This window comes from Epargyreus clarus, unplaced genomic scaffold (assembly GCF_041222505.1).
Source record: "Epargyreus clarus isolate Ecla_fem2 unplaced genomic scaffold, WU_Ecla_fem_2.2 ptg000019l, whole genome shotgun sequence".
Lineage (NCBI taxonomy): Eukaryota > Metazoa > Arthropoda > Insecta > Lepidoptera > Hesperiidae > Epargyreus > Epargyreus clarus.
Window position 1 is genome coordinate 16,455,247 of NW_027332227.1, and position 23,335 is coordinate 16,478,581.

At 33.6% G+C, this 23,335-nt stretch overlaps 1 protein-coding gene across 2 annotated transcripts in view; it reads right to left on the reverse strand.

Moving 5' to 3' along the window:
* The window catches only part of LOC140750491 (EGFR adapter protein), a 138,195-nt gene that overhangs the window by 102,888 nt on the left and 11,972 nt on the right, over positions 1 to 23,335 (reverse strand). For both annotated transcript variants that reach the window (XM_073084041.1, XM_073084040.1), the window contains exon 2: positions 991 to 1,071. In XM_073084041.1, the coding sequence (XP_072940142.1) occupies positions 991 to 1,071 (81 nt within the window). The remainder of the gene's footprint in view (positions 1 to 990; positions 1,072 to 23,335) is intronic.

Consider the following 23,335-nt stretch of genomic DNA (forward strand, 5'->3'; position numbering starts at 1 on the left):
GTGTATCGGGGTTAAAATGAAACAAAAATGGATATAAAAAAACGTGAACGATCTTGCGCTGAAAAGCAAAATGACCCCAGAACTAAAACTAACCAAAGTCAGCGTTACGGCAAGACTCGAGGAATTAAGAGCTGCAAGGCATGAACTAGTGCGTTTTCATTAAGAAATTACTAAAAAAGAACATTTATCTGTTGCAGAAGAGCATGAGTTAAATAATAATATAATATGAAATAATATAAATATGTTTGTTTTTACTTTATAAATAAAAAAATAATAATAATCAATATGTATTTATTTTAAAAGTATTACACCAATTTAAAACAATCAATAAGTAGACAAGAACTCTCTTCACCATATTGGTGATTCAAAATTCAAGTACACGGTCCCTTGTGTTCTAACACACTGTGTGTGTACTGTTTGTTCCCTCATTGTCAGCATATTTTGCTGAAAATACCGGATGTGGTGGCATCAGTACCTCGGTGTCTCTAGGAGACTCTCCCCCATGACTGCGTGCCATATTATGCTATATTGCTACAGCCACAATTATATCTCGTGCTAGAGGTTAGGTTACATCTAAGTCCAATCCAATACTTCGAAAAGGTTATACAATTGTTCAACTTGTTCGCGTACGGGGATTGCTGAGAGGGGTCAATAAGTAATTATTTAAGAAATATCCACTGTCTCCGAGCACAATTCCATTACTAAAGTCACCATTATCACCGCAATATTACACCAACAACATCAGACCAATAAATGACACATGACATAACCACAAAATGTCATAGAAAACTGATAGATAAATCGTCAGATAAATCTTAACTGGCCCTCCAAGCAACAGATAAATTTATTCGTCAGTTAGCGGTTTTATTCGACTGATAACCTCTATCTGATGATTGAAAAATTAAAAATCTTATTATCTGTCAAATAAATTTTATTCGATTGATAAAGTCCACTAACTGAGGATTAAAAAATCGGCCCTTATTGACTTACCTTCATGAGGTGCAGACGACGAGAGACGGTGTCCACGCGCGCCTCGTGCTCGCCGCCGGCCGCCGGGAACGAACCCAGGTACTGGAACAATATAATACAACAATAATTACATGTTACTTTAATAAAAAAGAACACAGCATTTAATTTGAACATCTAAACATTTGTAATTTGAAACGAAATTTATTTCAATCAACCTTACAACTGTAGACAACAATAACAAATAAAATGTAACGTGTATTATAATAATTAATTTTAGAAACAAAACCCCCTCGATATTCCAAATAGCTAGTGATGCTCCCAATAAAAACATACTTCCAATAAAATATGCTCTGTTCATCCAAATATCTACTCGGAGTAGAATCTGACATTATGCTGAAGATACAAGTGTGACGCGGGTATTCCGGTAATAAACATTTATTATCCCGAACTAGGTCCCGTGGCGCTGCTTATAAATTTTCATGATAGATATCGTAAATTTCTTAGTTTCGTTTTATTATTATACGTGGTTGTATTTCATCCATAGATTTAGTTGTATTGAGGACCCTCTTAACGGAGCGGTCACTATACGGATCTGACGCGCAAAAGGCTCTGGTGTCGATCCCCGGCCAAACAGATCTAAATGATAAATTTCGATTTTTATTCTGGTGCCTGTGGATTCGTCTATGTATATTTCCATGATATACACAAGACAGCGAATTCTAGTGCGGAGTTATAAGTGTCAAAAAGGAGTATAAGTGTAAAAATCATCATGTCTTGCCTTGTGACTGAAAATTACAATTATAGACAGTAAAATTCATCATTAAAAAACTTGCTTTTAATTAATTGAAAAATTATTTTACTGTGTGGTTCAAATAACCTGCATTAGTTACCAAGGCATAAAATTGATTGTGCACGAAGAACGACTCACAAAGACACATAATTGTATTGTACCCCTATGGGGGCGCATGTGGGGCAGGTTCGCTCGTGTTGATTGGCATCGGCGATCGATTAGAGCAGATGGCCGTGAGATTGTCAGATCACTGTTGGGAGTTTTATAGCATCTATTACAGATAACTATGTTTTCCCACGTATGTGTGAATATTTTTTAAAGAATGTTTGATAATCCTCTAAGCGATATTTAAGAAATTTTAATGTTTGTCTATTTTGGTCGGTTCTATAGACATAAGTAAAGTAATAAAACATTATGTTACAAGTGTTTTTCCATTCTGTAGGGAATTCTATAGGTTCCCCCATTCTATAGGTTCTATAGGGAATGCCTTTTAAAAAAAAGTTGTGCCCACCCACATGGTATAAGGGAGTCTTCACATCATGCTTTTAGAGTCTTCAACTAGTAGACAAATAATTTGCTTTGGAGTCAGTGAGTGGATCATAGATATAAGTTTTTTATACTTAAAAGTACCGAATATACTCTATGGTTTCCAAAAACAGCACACATTGTTAGAAGTATTACAGTGAGTGTATAGTAATTATGTTTCTTTATAAAAAAATCCACCCCAACTTTAATTCAGAAATTGAATTAAAGTGCTATTCACGATTAATTAGCGCAGATGGCGAGTGATGGGGCGAGTGGCGATCCTGAACAACCCTCGATGATCCTTGAACTTAATTGTCCTTTTATGGGCTTAGGGCTGATTCAATGCAATTTGTGGTATGTTACTTCTTTGAAGCAATTACTTTTCATTCATTCAAACAGCCGAAGGATATTTCCCTGTGGTGCCTATAAAATATCATACAGAAATCCTTATTTTATCTATATCCTCCCAGAAATCATAATGAAGGTTTGGATATCAGTTCCAGATACGGCGGGCATAGATATATTCGTTTTGTAAATAGTAAATTTACATAGTAAACAAAATACAAGTGTTTTAGGTAACTTGGTAAATAAATGCATCACACTCTCAAAATTCCGTATTTATTTCCTTGTGAACTTTACGCAGGCACATGTTACGTCATGCACGTATTACTTTTAATTTTATTTTATACTCACAAGTTGTCACAAAATGGTACTGCGGTCCGACAAACGAGCTGGCCTAATTTGCGGAAAAAGAGTAGTTACTAAACTAAAGATGAGGGTAGGTGGTAAAATGTCACGAACAGGAGAGGTGACGGGGATAACGTGTGAAAGAGAGACGTGCAATAAATGGAGTGGAGCTTGATTTTTTGATATTAGACAAAAACATTATGTAGCAAATTATTCAAATTATTTTTATTATAAATATATTATTTTCATTAATTATTTGATGTTATTTATACGACATTTTTACGATGACAATGTTTAAATTAATAATTTATATTTAAATCATACTGGCTGGAGAGATTTTAGGAGTTCAAATAAAAAAAGAAAAGACAGGGCATTCAAAATATGAAAAAGTTTTAAGGGCATAAGAAGTTTTAAGATAATTGTGTCGGAAAAAAGACTATTAATGTTAGATTGTAATGCATGCGGAAATAAAGTTGTGGTTAACCTTGGTTTTATCTTTAATAATTGTTTGAATTTAAATGTTTTTTACTCCCCTAAAATTTTAAATGTCCGCTTCAAAAATAACCCTATTTAATTCTAGATCCAAAACAAACCGGGTGCCTACTGAATAAAACATAGCTAGGTATGCTCACTCGAGCAGCCGTCACAATCCGCCTAGACATGCAAAAGCCCACAATATCGCTTTCATAACACAGTGGGGATTTATTGTAATTCAACTCCTTAGGAGGGTCGCAATTTTTTCGCTTCAGTATTCCTATAGCAGAACTAACGGCTTAGGAAATGTTTTGCTTGCCTATATTGCTCCTAATGAGACATTGACTGTACAAGATCCGAATTTTATGGCTGTATAAATAACAGTTCTGGATTAAATTTGAATTAGGCGACGTTGTAAGTATGAGTTGCATAAAAATTTATCACTAGACATTGATTCTTTTATTATTTTTGGGATAGGTACTCGTATTGTATATATATAAATAGGAATAAGTCTTGTAGGTATATATGCATTGTTTGTTTTATCAATGTCATACACATGTCTAATAGTCTGTTGGATATAAAACGATAAATTGGAGCGTCACGTGAACCAATAACACTACTGTTACGTGGCTGCCTAATATTCATATATCCGCTTAATGTTGTGTGGTCTTTTAGGTCGCTCTCCCTAAGTGCTGGCCAAGCTAGTTCATAATGTAGGGCAATTTAGTCTGCTCTTAAAATCTTTTCAAGAGGTTTGGGGTTAGTAGGCTTAGCACTACTTTGTATACCAAGTTATAGTATACAAAGTATCCCTCCTGTTTTAATTTACAATTTTATTAGACAATTATTTTTATATATGGCTCAGTTATATGAAATTAGACTTCCTAAACTAAGTAGTTCCAACTCATTATTAGAAAACTTACATCCCTAAAAGTTCTCAACAATGTTAAATCCCATCATCCTGCAATAAGCCGACCTAAAGACATGAGAAATTGCGATACCGATACTTAAATACAGCAATTGGTGTAGATCACAAGTAAAATGGTTAATTATACATGACTACTTTTAAACGAACCTTTCGCATAGATAATCCCCTAATAGGAATACGTAGAACAAAAAGCAAAAAAGGATAAACCCAATCTACAGTCACGCAAAGCAAAGCTGCAAAGCTCATAAGTCGGTGCAGATTGAAAGCTTATATTCATTCGCAGGGATGATGACTTAGAAAGTCCGCCGCAGTCGCCGGCTCGGGTTACCGGCGCGGCGCGAATCACGGACACACGTCTATGTTGCATATGTATATATCGCTTCTTTGCAAAAATAATGGCACAAATAAAAAAGGCAATTTTCTAGTTAAAATTAAACAATGTTTTTATTTCGAAATCTTTTATTTAAATGAGAATTAAAATAATGATAAATACAATTATAAGTAGTTATGTATAACTGTTATGCCACAGTACTGTTAGGACACATTCAACTAGCAAATATTTGGGATTAAATTGTATATAAATCCTTTTGTACAAATAATTGAAATATATTTGGATGTATGTTAGTTAATATGTCGTGATAGCCCAATATTAACCATTCCGGTCCCTTTATTTTAAACTAGCTGACCCGGCAAACTTTGTACCGCCTCAAAATCTATTTATCAAATAAATTCATATAAAATATATCCTATGTTATTCGTGGATAATGTAGCTTTCGAATAGTGAAAGAATTTTGAAAATCGGTCCAGTACTTTTTGAGCCTATTCATTACAATCAAGCAAACAAACAAAGTTTTCCTTTTTATAATATTAGTATAGATTTATAAATTTTTAAGAAAATCTGGTTGCGTAAAGAATCCCCAATTTTTTAAATAACTATTGCCTACTTGCCTTGGTTTTGGGGAAAAAGTATTTGAAAAAGGATCTTTGGTGTAGCAGTCGGTTTTATTACAGCTGAAACGTAACCGTTTTTCTACAAATGCAATCTTTGTATTCTGTGCTTAAGATTTTATAACACATATTCGTAGATTTCCCAACATTGGCTTATATTGCATCCGTTGAAAAGGATACGTACGTACCTGGATTATACTACACTCGAGTAGTATAATCCAGATTCCAGATTACAAATGCATGAACTCATTCATCTAAAAGTGTAAGTAACTAAAATGAAAATTAAGTAAGCAAAATTTTGAATAAGAAAGTGCTGCTAAAAACCATTGAATATTTATACACTGCTGCGTTGTGTTTTGATACTGGAAACCTCAAAAGTAGCTCCATCTGTACTACTTTTCTTGAAACCGCAAATATTACGCCACGTCACGCCATCTGCAGGGTGGCGCACGTACTCGAGTGCTTAGCTAGCATACTATGTGACGTGAAGCGACGCGTTTTGTTGAATTACCGAGAGATGGCGCTAACATAGTATTAATATAATACCAAAAAAAATGTTTTTATAAGGAAAATATTCAAAATGAAATGAAGTATAAGAAAATAAAATATAACGAATTAATATGATTTTAAAGTTAATATTAGTTTTACAAAAATATCATTAACTTTAATTACTTTTATGTCCATTATTAAAATTCTCGTAATTATAATAAATCAAACCAATAAAATGTTTAATTTACCAACATCAAAGTTTGTCAACAGGCAGACAGAACTGGTAAAATTTCCATCATTAAATCTAAAAATAAAAAATCGAATAGATTAATTAATTATTAAGCACGGGCGATTAATGTTTATATAAATGTTTTATAGTTGTGCGTTTTTATATTATCACTAAGTGACCTCTGGGCAGAGTTCTTGTTTATGATAACTTATTCAAGTAATCGATACCTGTGCGATTATTATCAACCGAAATTACCATATAGATTACGTTTACGCTCTGGGGGATATCGGCTAGTAATTTACAACAATGTTCGGATTTCATATCAATGTTCTATCACTTTAAATAATTAAGAATACAAGTTTTAGTATGCTTTTAGTGGGTGGTCTATATGATACGTGTAAACTGCCGTGTTTACCATATGTTAGTATTGAATTCGTGGTATTATTAAGAAATGAATTGAAATCATAAATACGTTCTTATATGAGGCTTTTTATATCCTTTTCCTAGGCTTCGGTCCAGGTTGAGGATGTTAATATTGATGCAGCAATTGTTATTGTTAAGGAAAGTACTGCCTTTAAAGATCTGTCAAGCATATTAGGCATATGCTCAAAAATATTACCCTCTGCTTTGGGGTAAAAAATTCGTACAACCAAACAAAGTTCTTCCTCCTTTTTCAAAGTCGGAAAAAGAAAGGCTTTTTGCGCTGTGCCTAGCGGTAAAGCCGATTTTAATTGATAGCTGGATCCGATACTACTGTGTTAAAAACCAACTTAGTAACAAAGTAGTAAGTTCTGTCATCGGACGCTGTGTGACAAGTTCGCGAACATATAGCGTTTGATGGTTTGATATTGTTTTTTATAGTTTGAGAGATGTTAGGCAATTATATAATTTAATCGTCTAGGGATACTTTAAGAGTTTACATTCTACGTAGGAAAACAACAGATATGTGAAAATTACTATTATGTGAAATTTATTTTGAATTAATGTATTTATAGTTCTAAGTATCTATTCTTAAAGATATTATTCTAACATAACTCTCATAATTCTAAGGTATTCTAAAATAACTGGTTTTAAAGACACAAAATTACACCCCCAACGTGCCAGACATGGAGTTGACAGGCAAAATAATATTTTTCTATGTAACATCAATACAATGACAGGTACCTACGCCCCATGTCTACGTGGCCGTCTTACGATAGATATAAAATACTTTCATAAAAAATGTATAGCTGAATATTATTTTATCTACCGCGGCCCTTGTCTACGACTGACACATTCAACGTTTTACAATAGAAGCTTTATGCAAACAACTTTCTCACAAACCGAATTAATATCGTGAATGAATAACAGCACAGCCGCAAACCAGATTTATACGTTATATGCGCGAGGCTGGAGCCAAGTGACTTAAACTCTGGCGATTAGCGTGCGTGGTGCGTTTAATGAGTGGGTGCACAATTGAAAGTTCCATTTCCGTTAGATTGTACACACGTAGTACACTAACAGCTGGAAGGACTGATTTGTTATGAAACAGAAATAGCTAACTAAATTATTATTATAAGCCCGACCGCTTTAAAATATAGCCTGTGACACTCCTTTAATTTAGATTAATCAAACGATACCTCATATTGTTAGAAATCAATACGAATATGATACGAATCGTACCGGCCAGTGATATATATAATCACTGGCCGGTACGATTGAAGAGTTAGCATAAAAAAAAAGAAAAATAACGCTCTTGACGTTTGAGTTGTATTTTTAGTATTTTGTATTGTACTTTAATTCTTTTAATTTGTTTAAATCCCTTAAGCTTGTTGGACTGCAGGGCGTGCCAAAGAAAAAGATGTTACATAAATACATATGCTTGACACACATTATCCTCCGCAATCGAGCAAAGAGTAATTTCAACAAGTAAACCCATAAAAGAAAGCTAGTATTGCTTTTGACAAATTGCCATACGCTCAATTCGGAATAATTTAGGGCGCCCAAATATTATTATAGATAAATTATGTTTGAATAGTTGCCACGAATCTGAAACTAACTGGGACTAGAGCATCCCATTAACTGAATGTAACTTTAAACTACCGGCTTGTATTAATTCACACATCTGGGTTACGTTGAATCCTTGCCAAATTACGATATTGTATTTTGATAATACATATGTTTATTTTTATTTCTCAGTATTATTTTGGGGTATTGTTTCCTTTTCTTTGTGTGGATACAAAAACTTACTAAGCTGTAGTATTAAAGAATCGGGCAGTGGTTTGAGGCAGTAACTGCGGGAAAAATATCCTTTCCAAGGGAAATCTATGTTCAGTATCAATAAAGTAGGCTATCTTTATATAAGTAAAACAAATAATATTATTACGCGGAAATGTAAATGATGGTATGCGCTTGGGGCCCGTACTCGGATTCCATGCGCCATATTTTTAGGGTTCCGTACCCAAAAGGTAAAAAGACGACACTACTAAGCTGTTTGTGCGTTTTCCACAGGGCTCTATGTCATGCACTTTACCACTGTAGCATCATATAAAACAACAGGAGATATCATATAAAACAACATAATAAACTGTTATAATTATATCGGCACGTTCGGTTTACTAAAAACATCTTTGCAAAAAAAATCTTAAGGGATCTTTATACCTGTTAGTTAAGGAATCTTTATACCTCCAATGTTCTCAGGTGCGTAGAAGGCACGTATCCAACGATAAGACAATAGACATAGGGTGTGACCTTATAGTACAAACACCTACTTGAGTGAAATAAGGACGTCTCAAGATCAATCAGCCGGGTACCGGCGCAAACGACTTGCTCACTGTTGAGGGAGGCGCGGCTGTCGACAACTTAATTAGACCGGTTCAAATAGTTCATGCCACGCTCGCAAGGTGTGTCAACTTTTCTACACAAATACGTTATCGCTATGTACTTACCTATTGTTTATATTTTAATGTACAATTTACATAATGTATACATGTAACCATTATGTATTAGCATTTAACAGTTTTGTAATTCGCACATTTCGTTACTGCTAGACTGTCAATAAATCATAATAGTTTACCTAACGTACATTGTAAATGATTATAAAAGAGATTATGTAAATTTTGTATTGATTAATAAAGATCTTTATTATAAAGGTTATTATCATTTTTTACATAATATGGTATTCCACCTGATGGTAAGTGCTACTCATCCATGGATATGTTTAAACAACCCCAGATAAGATTAGATTCCTACCTAAGATCGGCCACAAATGCATTGCTATCCCTGTGGGCCAAGTTGGAACGTCTCAAAAAAGTATGTCTCCATTACCACATGCTTCAAACTGAAACACAACAGTGGTTAGGATAGGATAGGATAGGAGGATTAGACAGAAATAAGTGATGCCCAATTATTCGAATAAGTATTAGTATATTTTTTTACAACTCGAATACTAAAACCATTAAAATTTCTAACGTGTCGTAAAAACAATTCTAACACAATACATCAACGATAAAAGCGCGAGACGCGAGATTGCTATGAAAACGCGATGTAATGACATATTCGTTTATTGTGGATCTTGTGGTACATTATACCGCATACACTGTTTATTACAGTGCTATAAAACTATTGTGTATATCTTGATGAGCCGAGATACCATTATAATGTTACTAACATAAGCCTCAATAATAACAGTGACTTGTAACAGACCACAGGATGAAATTATGTCCTATTTAAGGACATAACTCTTTGGAGATCTCCCGCCGGGCTTATTTAAGGCTAGGGACAGTTAGGCTTAGTTCAGATCTTGTATATACAAAATGTTAAGAAAACTTCAATAACGTGTTTCAGAAAGCACCATCACTTGACGATTTTAATTGATGCAATAACCACTTATCATCAGCTGCGCTGCAAGCTCCTTTGCTTTTTTCAACATAAAAGGAAATGAGTTACGTATGAAAATCACGAAAGTTCGTAAAGTTCCGCGAACAAATAACTAACTGTCATTACAGATCGAGAACGGCATTAAACTAAATTTATCCCTTCCACTACCGGGAGTAAAATGTAGTTAACTCTCCGGTCACATAAATTTTGACACAATTTTATTCTCATTTCGCCGCGAACCCGTTTTAATCGGATTATTCATATTGTAGTCATTCCCAGCTCTCCACTTTTGAGAGAACAAATTTATTGCCTGCACTGGATTAGGAAGAAATGAAGAATTCTTCTAGACTAAATATTCTAAGAATATTTTCTAGTTCCCTTCTTTTCTAAAAGTATTTACTCTTTTAAGTTTTAGCGTATATTTTAAGGATTAGTGATTTCTTAGATCTAGATAAGTCTAAGTCTTATCTAGACCTGAGAAATCACTAATTAATGAATATTTAATCTCAATAGTAAAGTACTGCAGGTATTGTAGTCAGTTATTTGAAATGGTAATAAACTTTATCATAATTATTATCAACCCACTGCTGGACACGTGTTTCCATTCTGATGAAGGATTTAGGTCGTAGTTATCATGCTAGTTTAATGCGTCACTGGTTAATTTAATAATAGGATAATTTAAATAACAAAAAGATTTATTAATATTAAAAATTAATTCAATCACAACATTAACATTTCGCTAAGATTGACTAATTGACCGAAGTATATATTTAACAATTACGTTAAATATATACTTCGGTCAATAATTAAATAAAAAGTATATTAGTCAAACATGGAAACCCTGTCGTATTTGCAATAAACCTCAATCTGAACAACAAACATTTAAAAGTAGAGTCTAAAGTGTAGACTAATGTTATAGATACTTAAGCTTAAAGCTTCATTAACTTTTTAAGTATTTAAGTATTTTCGGAATATACTTAAAACATATAAACATTACTATAGCTGGAAGGTAAGTTTATAGGTTAAAATCTTAATAAAACCATCAAATATATAGATATAGATATTGATTTATATAGATATTGATTTAGATCTCTACAGCTTCCTCAAAAAAGTTTTGAACGCAGCTGAGCTTGAATGGACCATAAACTCTTATACGATAACTCTTTGTAAAATCCCATAACAGGCATAAAATCGTTTTAAACGAACCGTTTCAGAAATAATGACAAAACATTAAATTAAATAAATTTAGAAATCATGAGCAAACACAATTATATACACTAATATCCACGGAATATTTGAATTGCGTGAATAAATAAAACACTTACAACACCTTCAAGGCGTTTAATATGAAGTATCCACCGAAACAATGTTATGACAGTAGTGACAACCGCCACTCATGGCACGCGCCGTCACCCCCATACCCTCCCTCCACTCAATTCGTTTCCTCGTCGATATGCATGAATTTTAATCAAAGAAGTTCACGTCCTTGAATTGTACCACTTCTCTTATGGATAGGGTTGACAAAATCAATCTTGTAGATTTTGAAATTTCTATGACCTAATAGTAATTATACGATTTTGTACGGCTGCGGATACATTCTTCTTATTAAATACATTAGAAGAATTGTAATTTATAATATGTATTAAATATTTTTCAAATAAATCAAATAGCACGTAAGTACTTACTGTGTTTGACAAAATTAATAAAAATCCTAATTAAATAATTAAAGATTAACTTTAGTCGATTTGTATGTAATTTTCGTGAATGTGCCAACCCTAGCGACGACACTCTAGCTTCTTAATCTTTAAGAGTCATTTTAATTTGACGTCGAACAAAGTTACATTTGACGTTTCCAACAAACGAAGTAAAGTTCATTTGGCAATAGCAGACGTTTCTGATTTCAAATACTTTCATGAAATTTATTAAAGTCAGGTAGTGCGCACCTGCAGTTTGTTATATTTATTGTCTTAGTATGTTTTTTTAGGAAATACGTATACTAACATAACATTGGCAAACAATTTAATAAGGTATATTAGGGATACGGGTAGAAATATGTTTGACCAATAAATTATATCTTCTCCTAGCTGCCTACTTACATAATCGTCTCTTACAGATTTTAAAATCCGATTTCATCCCTAGTAGGTCTCTTGTGTGACCAACTCCATGTAGAACAAAATGCTTACCTAAAGACAATCATCATTTACTACTCCTCAGACTTAGCTGGAAAAGTTCTACCGTCTTTAAATATTGCTTTTTGACCTTTATCTCAATTTTTTTCATAAATTCCCCACACATTCCAGTCTTTAATATAATGCTCCTAAACAACCCCCCTACATCTAGTTCCATGACTCTTCGTTATAATTTGATATTGAGCAAAGTTACTCTTGACGTTAGCGCGTCGGCGTCTAACTTTCTTCGTTCATTGTAATTGGGATTCCACAATTTCCTTTGAATATTTTAACACAATCAGATTTTGACAGAAACTTCCCAATTTTATTTATTAAAATCTGAAACGAGAGTTATGTCTATCGATAAGTGGTCTTTGCCTCGGATATTTGTATCGACCTCAAATAAAATTGGATCCTACCTGAAGTTTGCCACGAATGCGTTGCTACTCCTAAGGACTAATTTGAATTACATCATGTACTCGCTAATGAGTCTATCTTACCACATACCTTAAACCCAGACCATAGCAGCCCTTAAAATACGTATCAATAGACGTCACAGTGATGCAGTTGAATGACGTTCACACCCTTGCCCTTTGTCCTTTTTAATGCAATTCATAGTCTACGTGTCCATTTTTGTGTGCGTGCTTTTGCATAAATAAGTCAACAGAACTGTTTTGTTTTGTTTTTTTTTTAAATTGACGTAAGAATCACGTATGATGTTTTTCGCTGACTAATTTTACCTTTTGCTAAGCAGCATTTTGCCGGAACGTACAAGATATTTGGATATTGCTAACATTACACGTGTCCGTATGTGTTGACACGTCCTTCTGTCCCTAATCAAAGACGAGGTTCGTTAGTTAGGTCTCAGGGAAGCAATTCGACAGCGGCGTTATTTTACCGACCCTGAAACAATAGGAATGTGCGGTACGCCGTGCTTACTGCGTATCACCACAAATTTGTGGAATCACGCAGACACAATCTAAACAGAAGTTTGATTTATACTTTACAAGGTATCCCACGCAGCTCTTCACATTTTTAAAGCCACAAAGGAATGCAAATATTTGAAAAAATATTTTAAAATCATTTCATATTAAATAATAATAATATATAAAATAAAATAACGATCAATTAATTAGTCAAGTAAAGATAGAATACGAAAGACGAAAGATTGTAGACATATCTTTTTACTGACAAAGCTTCAAGATTATTAATTAACAGCAGTAATTTTAAAACCATTTTATATTTGACGACAAAATATGATTAGACATAATTATTCACAATTAAAAAGTGCTTCTAGTACATTTTGTTAATGACACTGCAAGCATAAATACAGTTTCATAACTTCTGACTTTTACCGCATATTTACCTTAAATTACCCGCGTATTTACCGTAAATTACCCGCATATTTATCGCGTAATAACCCGCTTATTCCCGGCTGTGTTCGTGCGAGTACCGCCGCGTACAAAGCGTAAACAAAGCTGAAACATTTATCAGGTGGAACCGCTTGTTTTTATGCTTATTTTAGCTTGCTTTTATAGTAAATTAAAATATTGCGCTAAGTTTGACATTTTTATAAGCGCAAAGTACTACTAGGATCATTTATAAATGGGTAATATTAAAATATTTGTAATTACTGTATTACTTTCGTTATAAATATTTATGAACATCAACACACTATAACTAACACAAATCAACATTTTATTTATGTTACAAGTAAATTTAGCTGCTAATTATTTTACCCACACGCCTACTTATATTAATTATTTAATTAATTTTATTCAAATTGACTTTGTCCATTTTTTTTCATTTATTTTATTTATTTATTGAAGAATAAATATAAATACATATATTAAATATGTATAATATATAAAAATAGAATTTATATGTGATCTAGCCGATAAAATTGCCACCTTTTACAATATCACCACTAACATTGTAAGCATTTACTACACAATGTGTACAGTTCACACGCCGCGTGAAGTACACGTTATATTATGACAGAAGGCTAACAGCTTGACGACACCTAAATCCGCACTTTACGGCCGCCTTACGCTGCGACGTACGGTTATGTCCCACAATGCCTATCAACACCTGATTTTATGTAACTGCGGGATACATTTATATTTATGACGGCTTTACACGAGTGTTATTGTAATATAGTTGTTTGTACTAACGTGTTACAGGTGATCATGATTCGAACATACAAATCATTGGCAGTTATAAATAACTAATCTATTTAAAGTTAAAACGTTGGGTACAATGATAATTTAATAAAATGCTTATATAATTATGCTCCTTTTATTTTCTGAACATAGATATGACATGTAAAGGAATATTCATTTATTTTACTAATATACGTCAAAGAATTAATGTTGAAAGGGACATGTGGCTTGTACACTTTTGACCAAGTAATTTGTACAAACGACAAAAATATGTTTAATTGAATTTATGTTTATGATAGCTGTATTGATTCAACAACCTTAACTGAAATTGTATTGAAAACAAATCAACGAACAGCAAACGAATGTAGCATACATTGGTAGTTTGCTAATATATTTGTGACTTCCGAAACATGGATTCTGGGAGTCAAAAGCAATATTCTTTTTTACAAATAATACCAAACTCATTCGTTAAAAATTACCTCCGACTTATAACAATACAAGTCAGAGTTGATTACTTCCTTAATTGTCTAGAGCTAACAGCAGATCGACTGCAATTACAGTTATCAATAACGTAAACTTAATATCGTTTAGTTACAGCCTCCTTCAGCGAGAGGTAGCGATTTATCGACACCCATCACTTACTCATTTATTTCAATCGACTAACGACTAAGGCAGCTATCACACTTGCGATTTCGCAGCGTAGAGGCTGACCAAGCGATATAGTCGCGATATGCATATTACACTTTGACAATAATATCAGAGTTGTATAGCGATAGAATCGCGGTGTGTAACCATCTCGTAAATGGTCATCTTAAATTCCGCCCACAGTACACGGTTTTATAGTACAAGGAGCAATTTTATCAATAATTTCTTTAATAATTCTGAGAGTACTTGAGCAATATTGCATAAAATATATTTTTTCACCAGAATCCATATTGATTGTATCCGAATTTAATAAACAATATCCAAGCTAATCCGAGTTGCGGCAATAATGAAATAGTTAATTCAATGCAGTTGTCACAAGTGTGTAAAGTCCCGACGTCTATGATTAAAAAACCAATGGCGTCCTCTCGGGGGAGTGGTTACGACGTCGCAGCGGTATCCATACCCATATCGAACTCGTACAGAAATCGCTTGTGTGATAGACCTCTAACGGCGGCCATGCCCGAGTTAAACGGATGCTGTATGATGCGATCTGCGTCAGTAATCGAGCGAATTATTTACCCTCTATTGTTTGAAAGGTCTCTCAAGGTGACTCGCCCTCGCAGCGATTTATTTAGAGCTGGTGATTTACTTTCCATTTCTTTAGAGTTTATACGATTATATTTCAAATAAAATGCCCTTTTACTTACAGTATAATAAAGTTATATAATTGCCTTTGCAAAAGTAGTAGATGGAAAAATGGTTTCTGGAAAAAAATATTAAAACCGACAACGTAGTCGACTCGTTTGGAACAATTATGAAATTGTGTTATGTAAACGCATTCCTGTTTAAATGATGTAGTAAAGTGTGCCTTTATCGGAAGCAATTTCAACAAATTCCTTACTAATCTATGATCACGGCGTATAAGCGTAATAGTATCATCATAAAATTCATGGTATATTGTAGAATTGAACTGAGCTCTTTGTGGTTCGACTCCGGAGATGTCTGCCGGGTAGTCATACATGGTCATTTGCTAATTCTATATATTAAATAATTCGCCAAGTACGAATCGAACTCGCACATGGAGACTTCCGTACTACCAAATGTTCATTATTTTTATTCATTTTATGATTTTCAACAATACTTAGTCATATGAAACAACAATAGATGGCGTTAGGGTGATGATGAATGATACGTAAATTTTCAACAATACTTAGTTATATAACACACAAATAGATGGCGTTGGCGATGACGATGGGACGACGATTATACGTAATCAACGTATAATTTTATTAAAATAAGTATATTAAAATAAGTTTTATGGTTCTTATTTGTATTTATTATAATACCAGTTATAGTAGTAAACGTATTGTAAAAATTTCAACCGTCTTCCTAGTACAGTTTAACAGTTAGATCGAAAAATGCCGAAAAAATCTGATTTGTTTTATGGAGACCCCCTTTAATATTAAACTTTATTTAATTTTAGTATTTGTTGTTATAGCTGCCACCGTTATGCCTCCTCTGTCAAAATTCCAAGTGTCTATCTATTACGGTTTAAGCGGTAGAGCCCTGTGACAGACGGACAGACGGACAGACGGACAGACAGCGAAGTATTAGTAATAGGGTTCCGTTTTTACCCTTTGGGTACGGAACCCTAAAAATCATTGCCATAGAGTCCTTAAAATATGGTGACGATTTACCAAGACATTGTATTACGGTCTAACGCCATTTTGCAACAAAACTGGTGCTATTGCGATGCGATCGGCGTCAGTAATGGACCGAATTATTTACCCTCTATTGTTTAAGTTTGGAAGGTCTGCGTGATTCATACCCGTATCTATTTCCAGCGATATCTTAATCGAGATTAAGGTGTTGAATAGTGCTAGTTGATTAGTGAGTATTTGTTTATTTAGAGGAGTATACAATGAAACGTTATTGTATTACTCCTAATTTATTATTAGGTTTCGTCGTGCCACCAACTGCCACAGACAGACAAAGTAAACGCACAAATATATATGTATATACCTGAACCCAGAACAAAATAAATTTAAAATAGCATTTGTATTGCTATACGTGGGGACTGACACCTGTTATTAATAATCAATCTATCAATTATTGTCAATGTGCAAGAAAAATTATAAAATGTTAATCGCAAGAAACTGTATCGATCATTAAAAATGGCCATAATTTGGAACTTATATTCGTGTCTCTGTTTTCTTATATGCACACCGTGCACTCCTTTGTAGAGCAACTCTTCATTCATTTAACAGCCAAATAAGCGTGCAATATCGCTTTTGACCACGAATTAGATCAAAAAGACTTCTTCCATATTGCACCAATTGCACTATACATATTTCTGCACTATATTAATCACTCAAAAATAGGCCTTAAGGACATGTGCGGTTTATTTGATCTCTTACGTCTGCTTAAAGGACGATGCTGATAACTCTTGAGATTTTTTTTAGGTTAAGCCGAGATCTTCAAGGGCAGCTTCTCTCACCATAGCTCCTTAATAAATAACATGAGTTTGATTTCAACACATACCTACATATGTCTGTTGCAATATCTAGAGATTTGCTTGTGTGTGAACATTTCGGTGTTTTTGTCTCAATTTTAGTATAGGCAGTCTTGAATAGGTAAAAATAACATATTTCTTGCTGTCATTATAAAAATAAAATATTATAACTGGATCATTCATATAATCTATGTATACTGTAACTTTTATAATATGTATGACTTTAATATTTTTCATATCTCACTTCTGCAAACTTGAAAAAATCTCTACTCAGTCCCTCCAACACGGATTGGTACAGTATGGCCTCTTTACTTGCATACAAATATAACAAAATCACTTCAAAACATACGTTCAAAAACATTTTGTAAGTCAGTGAAGCACATCGCATTATTCCGCAATATATCATGGCGTGCAGACGCTACAAGCCTCAGAAATGTATTACACATTTCCGATCTTCAGCTGTTTTTGAATAGAAGTAGAGATGTATGTTCGTTTTATTACTCATTTCTGTCCAACTGTTGGACGTGTCTCCTCTAAAATACTGCACGAAATTAGTAGTATTTTATTTATTTGTAGAGTATTTATTGATAAGATATTTTTATTTTTAAATATAAAATTTCTATAAAGTAATATTTTTCGGCTCAATAAACAGAAGTTTTTTTTCTGTATGAGAAATGGACACCGTTAGGGACACAATACTAACAGCCCTGACAGACAAAAGTACCTACTACTTTTAGCATTGAAGTTTTTGCGTTTTTTCGATGCTGCAATTACTACATTACGTTTTGGCGACTGCATTATACTGGGACGCGTTTTTCCCGTTTAGTTTCTTTATGGATTCAAAAGTACTCGTAGCTGGGGCCGGCGCTGTAATGTATATATGATAATTATAAGTTTTGAATAATTTGTAGTAGGACTTAGTAGAATTTAGAAACGTAATAGTAGAATACGTATTATACCAAGTTTCACGCGGGATAACGATACACGAGTAGTTGATTCATCTGATATTTTATTCGCCTCAGAATAAAAAATGGCTTATTTTACTCTCAACAAAGTGTACCTGCACGAGTTGTTCCATAAAATTAATTCAGACCTTTGTAAGATTAACCACACTGACCGACAAACAGATAAACTTAAAAAAGTTTTATTGGATCTTTTATATGTAACAGCAGGCGGTGGCACGGTGGAAATGTAATATCCACAAATGGATATTTGCTATACCAGAGAAATTCAAGATGTATTCTTCAATGCTTTGAAGGATAACTCTTTTTATACTTTTTAAAAGTCTTATACCGATGACGTGCCTGATACAACACTTACTATAGCGGTCTGACACGCAGAGGGTTCCGGGTTTGATACACAGCTGGTTTCTGGCTAGGCCAATTTGCCAATCAATGACCAATTTAGATTTATATTCTGCATCTGGTTGTTAATGTGTTTTTGTTTGTCCATGAGACTTTCGATATATAATCCGAGTCAGTGGCTACGAATGCAGAAAACGTAGTGTTCTAGGAGTTTCTTTAAAAAGAAATTATTTCCACATATTATTCATATAACTATATTCATATAACTATTGCAGTTGTTTACGAATGTACAAATTGTGAAAATTTTTACTGTTTCAATAAAATCTTTAAATCTTTAAATATAAAGGCATTCCTTTTACTCCCTTCGTAAACCTTCGCAAAACGCGTGTATAGTCAATTAGGCAATGAACATACGAGCTTTGAGAGTTATTCTGTAATAGATGTACGGAACAAGTTCAGTTTACACGTATTGATAGCCACAATGGCAAACAGTTAGTGTTGCGGCGACCGGTCGCGGGAACCGGTCCACGTCGCGATAGGACATACTTTCTTGTGCACTGTAATTATTCTACACATGAGACCGGAAGGGTTCATCCTCACTATATTGCATCTTTTAATAAGATTATTTTCTCACATTTGCATTAATAACATATCTATATTTACATTATATTTCAGCCTGATAGCTCTAATGTTTAGCGCAGCTGTGTTCTGTATGTATATATGAGGTATTCTTATTTTGTCTTTAGAGGTAGCAACGCTTTTGTGGCCAATCTCAGGTAGAAATCTTATCGTATATGGGGTTGATGACAGATTTACATGGGCAGCAGTGGACACTTACCATGAGATAGAATCCATGTTTTTTTTGCAATACAATATTATAAAAACAAAATCCAAACACAATCCATCTACAATTATTTTTTTCGTTTTACGACTTCATTGTATAATATAGCTATTAAAATGAATGTGAAAGTGACTGATTGGTTCTGAAATAAAAAAACGTAATTAAAGTGAATGTAACGCGTAATTGTGAAATGTTAAGAGTTCCTTAAAAATTATTTTATTACGCGGGCAACCGCGGTATGTACACTAAAGTTTTAGACTGAATTATCACGGGTTTAACAAGTCGGACCTTATTGTTTTCATTACTTTTAAAGTAATTACTCCATCTTTTTAAATAAATTGGCACGATAGTGTGCATTAACACCGTTAACGCACTTTAATACATTAGCACATGCACATGTACCTACATCAGCACTACCTGCTAGTGTGTGATACTTAGGATGACACAAACTGTCTCGATTGTCTGTCTGTCTCCTTATGGAGTACAATGTTTTATCCTATTGATTTTATTAATTGATTGGATTTAAAATAGGAATATCTAAATACAAATTATGCCAATTTACGTCCAAAAATATATCTGAAAACAACAAAATGTAGGTAATAGGCCCATTTCTCAATGTGTCCACAAATTTTATTAATATTTCATTGGTACATCCAGAACAGCCAACAATTGGTGCGATAAAAACACTAATTAAACACAAAGTTTGGAACATTTATACACACGGTGATACACGCAACAACAACACAAATGAGCACGGTTCACACACCAACACACTTGCACTCACACGAGTTGATATTAATCGCACGCGTACGTTTTCTCGCGTCCAGCGTTTAATAAAATTGCGATTGCATTCTCAATTCGAAATGCGTGAAGGTGATTGATACAAAAAAGCACTGAGGTGTTTCATTGAAATTTTACGCGCAAACGCTGATTGGTCAATTTAACGTAATGACAATATTATGGGCGATTTTAAACGTAATAGTTCGATCATGAGCGATTTTAAACGGGTAATGTTTGTAGTGCGGCGATTTTAAACAGGTGTTATTTTGCCGGTCGGATAATGGAAGGGTAATTTTCGGAAATTATTCGAAGCATATTTGACACAAATATTGGTTTAATCATGATAATGTTTATACTGCATGTTATAAATTTGAAAGCTTTTAAATTTTAATATTTAAATTCTTCAATGTTTCCGCCCGTTCATCGATAATAATCTTTTGCTTGTGTTAACTAGGATAGATAAGTAATACTGATGATAACAGTAACTAACAAACACCAAAAGTAAAATACTATATTGAGGTGTATTACTTAATTACCAAAACAATGTTATAACATATAACTTAACAGATAGAATGCATTAGAAAAACTACTTTTATTCTATGTATTTTTAAAATGAAACACTAATATTGTTTGTTCACATGATAAAATACAACAGAGCTACAGTACAACAACACAGTACAACAGTCAACAGTACAACAGTCTGCTATATGCCTTAAAATATTAAAAATACTTATTTTCGGCACCGCGGTCTTCATACTGGTCTGCGAGAGATCCGGATTTGACCACGACTAGACTGGCTGCTAAATTATTAATTTAGACGTTCGGAACTCTCGGCGTTCTGTACTTGCATCTTTTTGAACTAACGTTTACTTGTCTACGGCACAATACATTTTAATGTAACTAAGTTCTTATCATTGAGGAGGATTACTACCGTATACAAATTATACATCTTTACAGTGGCAGATAGATCTTCTTTTCGCAAATTAACGTATTCGTCTCGACAGAAAAAGCACAATTTCCTTCGTAATGTATTAGTTACCACTTACTTCAGCTATTAATGAAACATTAATGAAACACGTCTTAATAAATACATACTACGTAGCTTGGTCCAGACCGACCGCCGGTAAGTCTAGGCCGGGCTGACAAATGTCCTGCCGTGAAAAACCAAGCTCGTCCGGCCGCCGCGACGGGGACTAATGGCCCAGACACCCGGGTACTTAGTTCATACTAAACTTCAACGAATGTGTGTGGTATATAGATTTTAATGTACTTGGCATTGGCTTATTACTCAATTATTTTAATATGCACACTGCATTAATCTTTTAAATCAATCACTAATGCCAAAACTTGTAATTTATTAACGTTTTCCGTATCTCCCATGTGGAATTAAAACTCTCAGTGCAAATATAGTGAGATAGAGTAGTAATATGTAGAGCAAGCACTACCATTATAAATTACAAAAGTAGGTGTGGCGGTAGTGCTTAAGTATTCGAACATAAACAAAGATTTCCACCACCTATAATAGTGATAAGCTGGAAAACATCTCTTCTGGAGTCACATTAAAGTATATATTCTATCACAGGTATTGTCTCAGTGAATGCTAATATAATAATGCACATTAGTACGGACTTGCATTGTGTTCGCGAATGTATTTAAATAAGCTTCGGCCCGCTTCGTTAGTAAGCGCCTTCACTATTGACGATCTGACTTACGACATCTTTGCAATGATATTGTAAATGTTTTTACAAGCGCAAAATGTCAGTAAATGCATAATAGCTTTTATTCTTGACATGATTCTGAGAAAATGTAAGAAAGAAAATGAAATAAAGGCGATGTTATTTACTAAAAGCAAATTATCTTTATTATGTTTTAAACGTCACACTACCCCATTGTATGTTTTTAAATACGTACACTACTACATACTACATTCTATAAATATCTTCATATACATCGCCATTAACACATTTTAATAGAAGACATGAAATTTTAATAAAAATGAATTTGCTTCTTGTTATCCTTTTACGTTCTAGTGTGTCCTATTATGTTTCCGTTTTATATTAAAAACAATTAGTATAATTTAAAGAACATTTTTTAATTGGGGTCGCGTCGTAAGCTATAAAAATAATATATGTTGGGCAGTGCCAATGTTATAAAATATTAATGGGACGTGGTGCCCCGAGCGGAATTAATGCGAGCAAATCTTAATTATGAGCATTGCATTAAAATGATTAACGCGGCTGATACCGACCCGCCCAAAACATTCATATTAAACAAAATATACACTAGATAAATTATTATTTACTCATTTTAGCAATGCTGTTAACTCAATTAACAGAATGATTATGAATTTAGTGGAATACCGGTCTGTATAATATGAATTCTTCATAACTAACCAGAACACATCAGCTTAACTCTGTTGCTTTTAGCCGGAAATAGGTAAGCCGGCGGTGCCTCCGAAGTCGTACCTCGAAGTAAATATTCAAATTAGTTAATAGTTAGGATTGTCATCTCAGAGTGAATAAGACCGGACCGATCGGACCGGACATACAGAAGAATAAGACCATAGTCCACCGCGTTGGCCAAGTGCGTATGGGTACACTTTAAACACTTTTGCGAACTGTCTTTCAAAGAATTCTCACCTGTAGGTTACTCACGATGTTTTATTTCACTAAAGATTAAAGCAAGCAAGTGATAATTGATTTATAATAAGCACGTGCCTGGGATTTGTATCTGGAACCCGAGACTGGACCGAGTTTCAACTAGAAGGCTTTCACTACTAATTGGTATTATTAACAGCTATTGTTGATGATATATATATATATATATATATATATCATCAACAATAGCTGTATATATATATATTTAGCATCAGAAGTGGAAAATTATTAAAAAAATAAAAAAAAATAACAGAAAAGTTCATTTATTGAAAAATAACAATTTAAGTAAAAATTAAATCAAATAAGAACTAAGTAAAATCGACACAAATAAATAACAAAACCAAATACTGCAAACTTCAAAAAAATTAA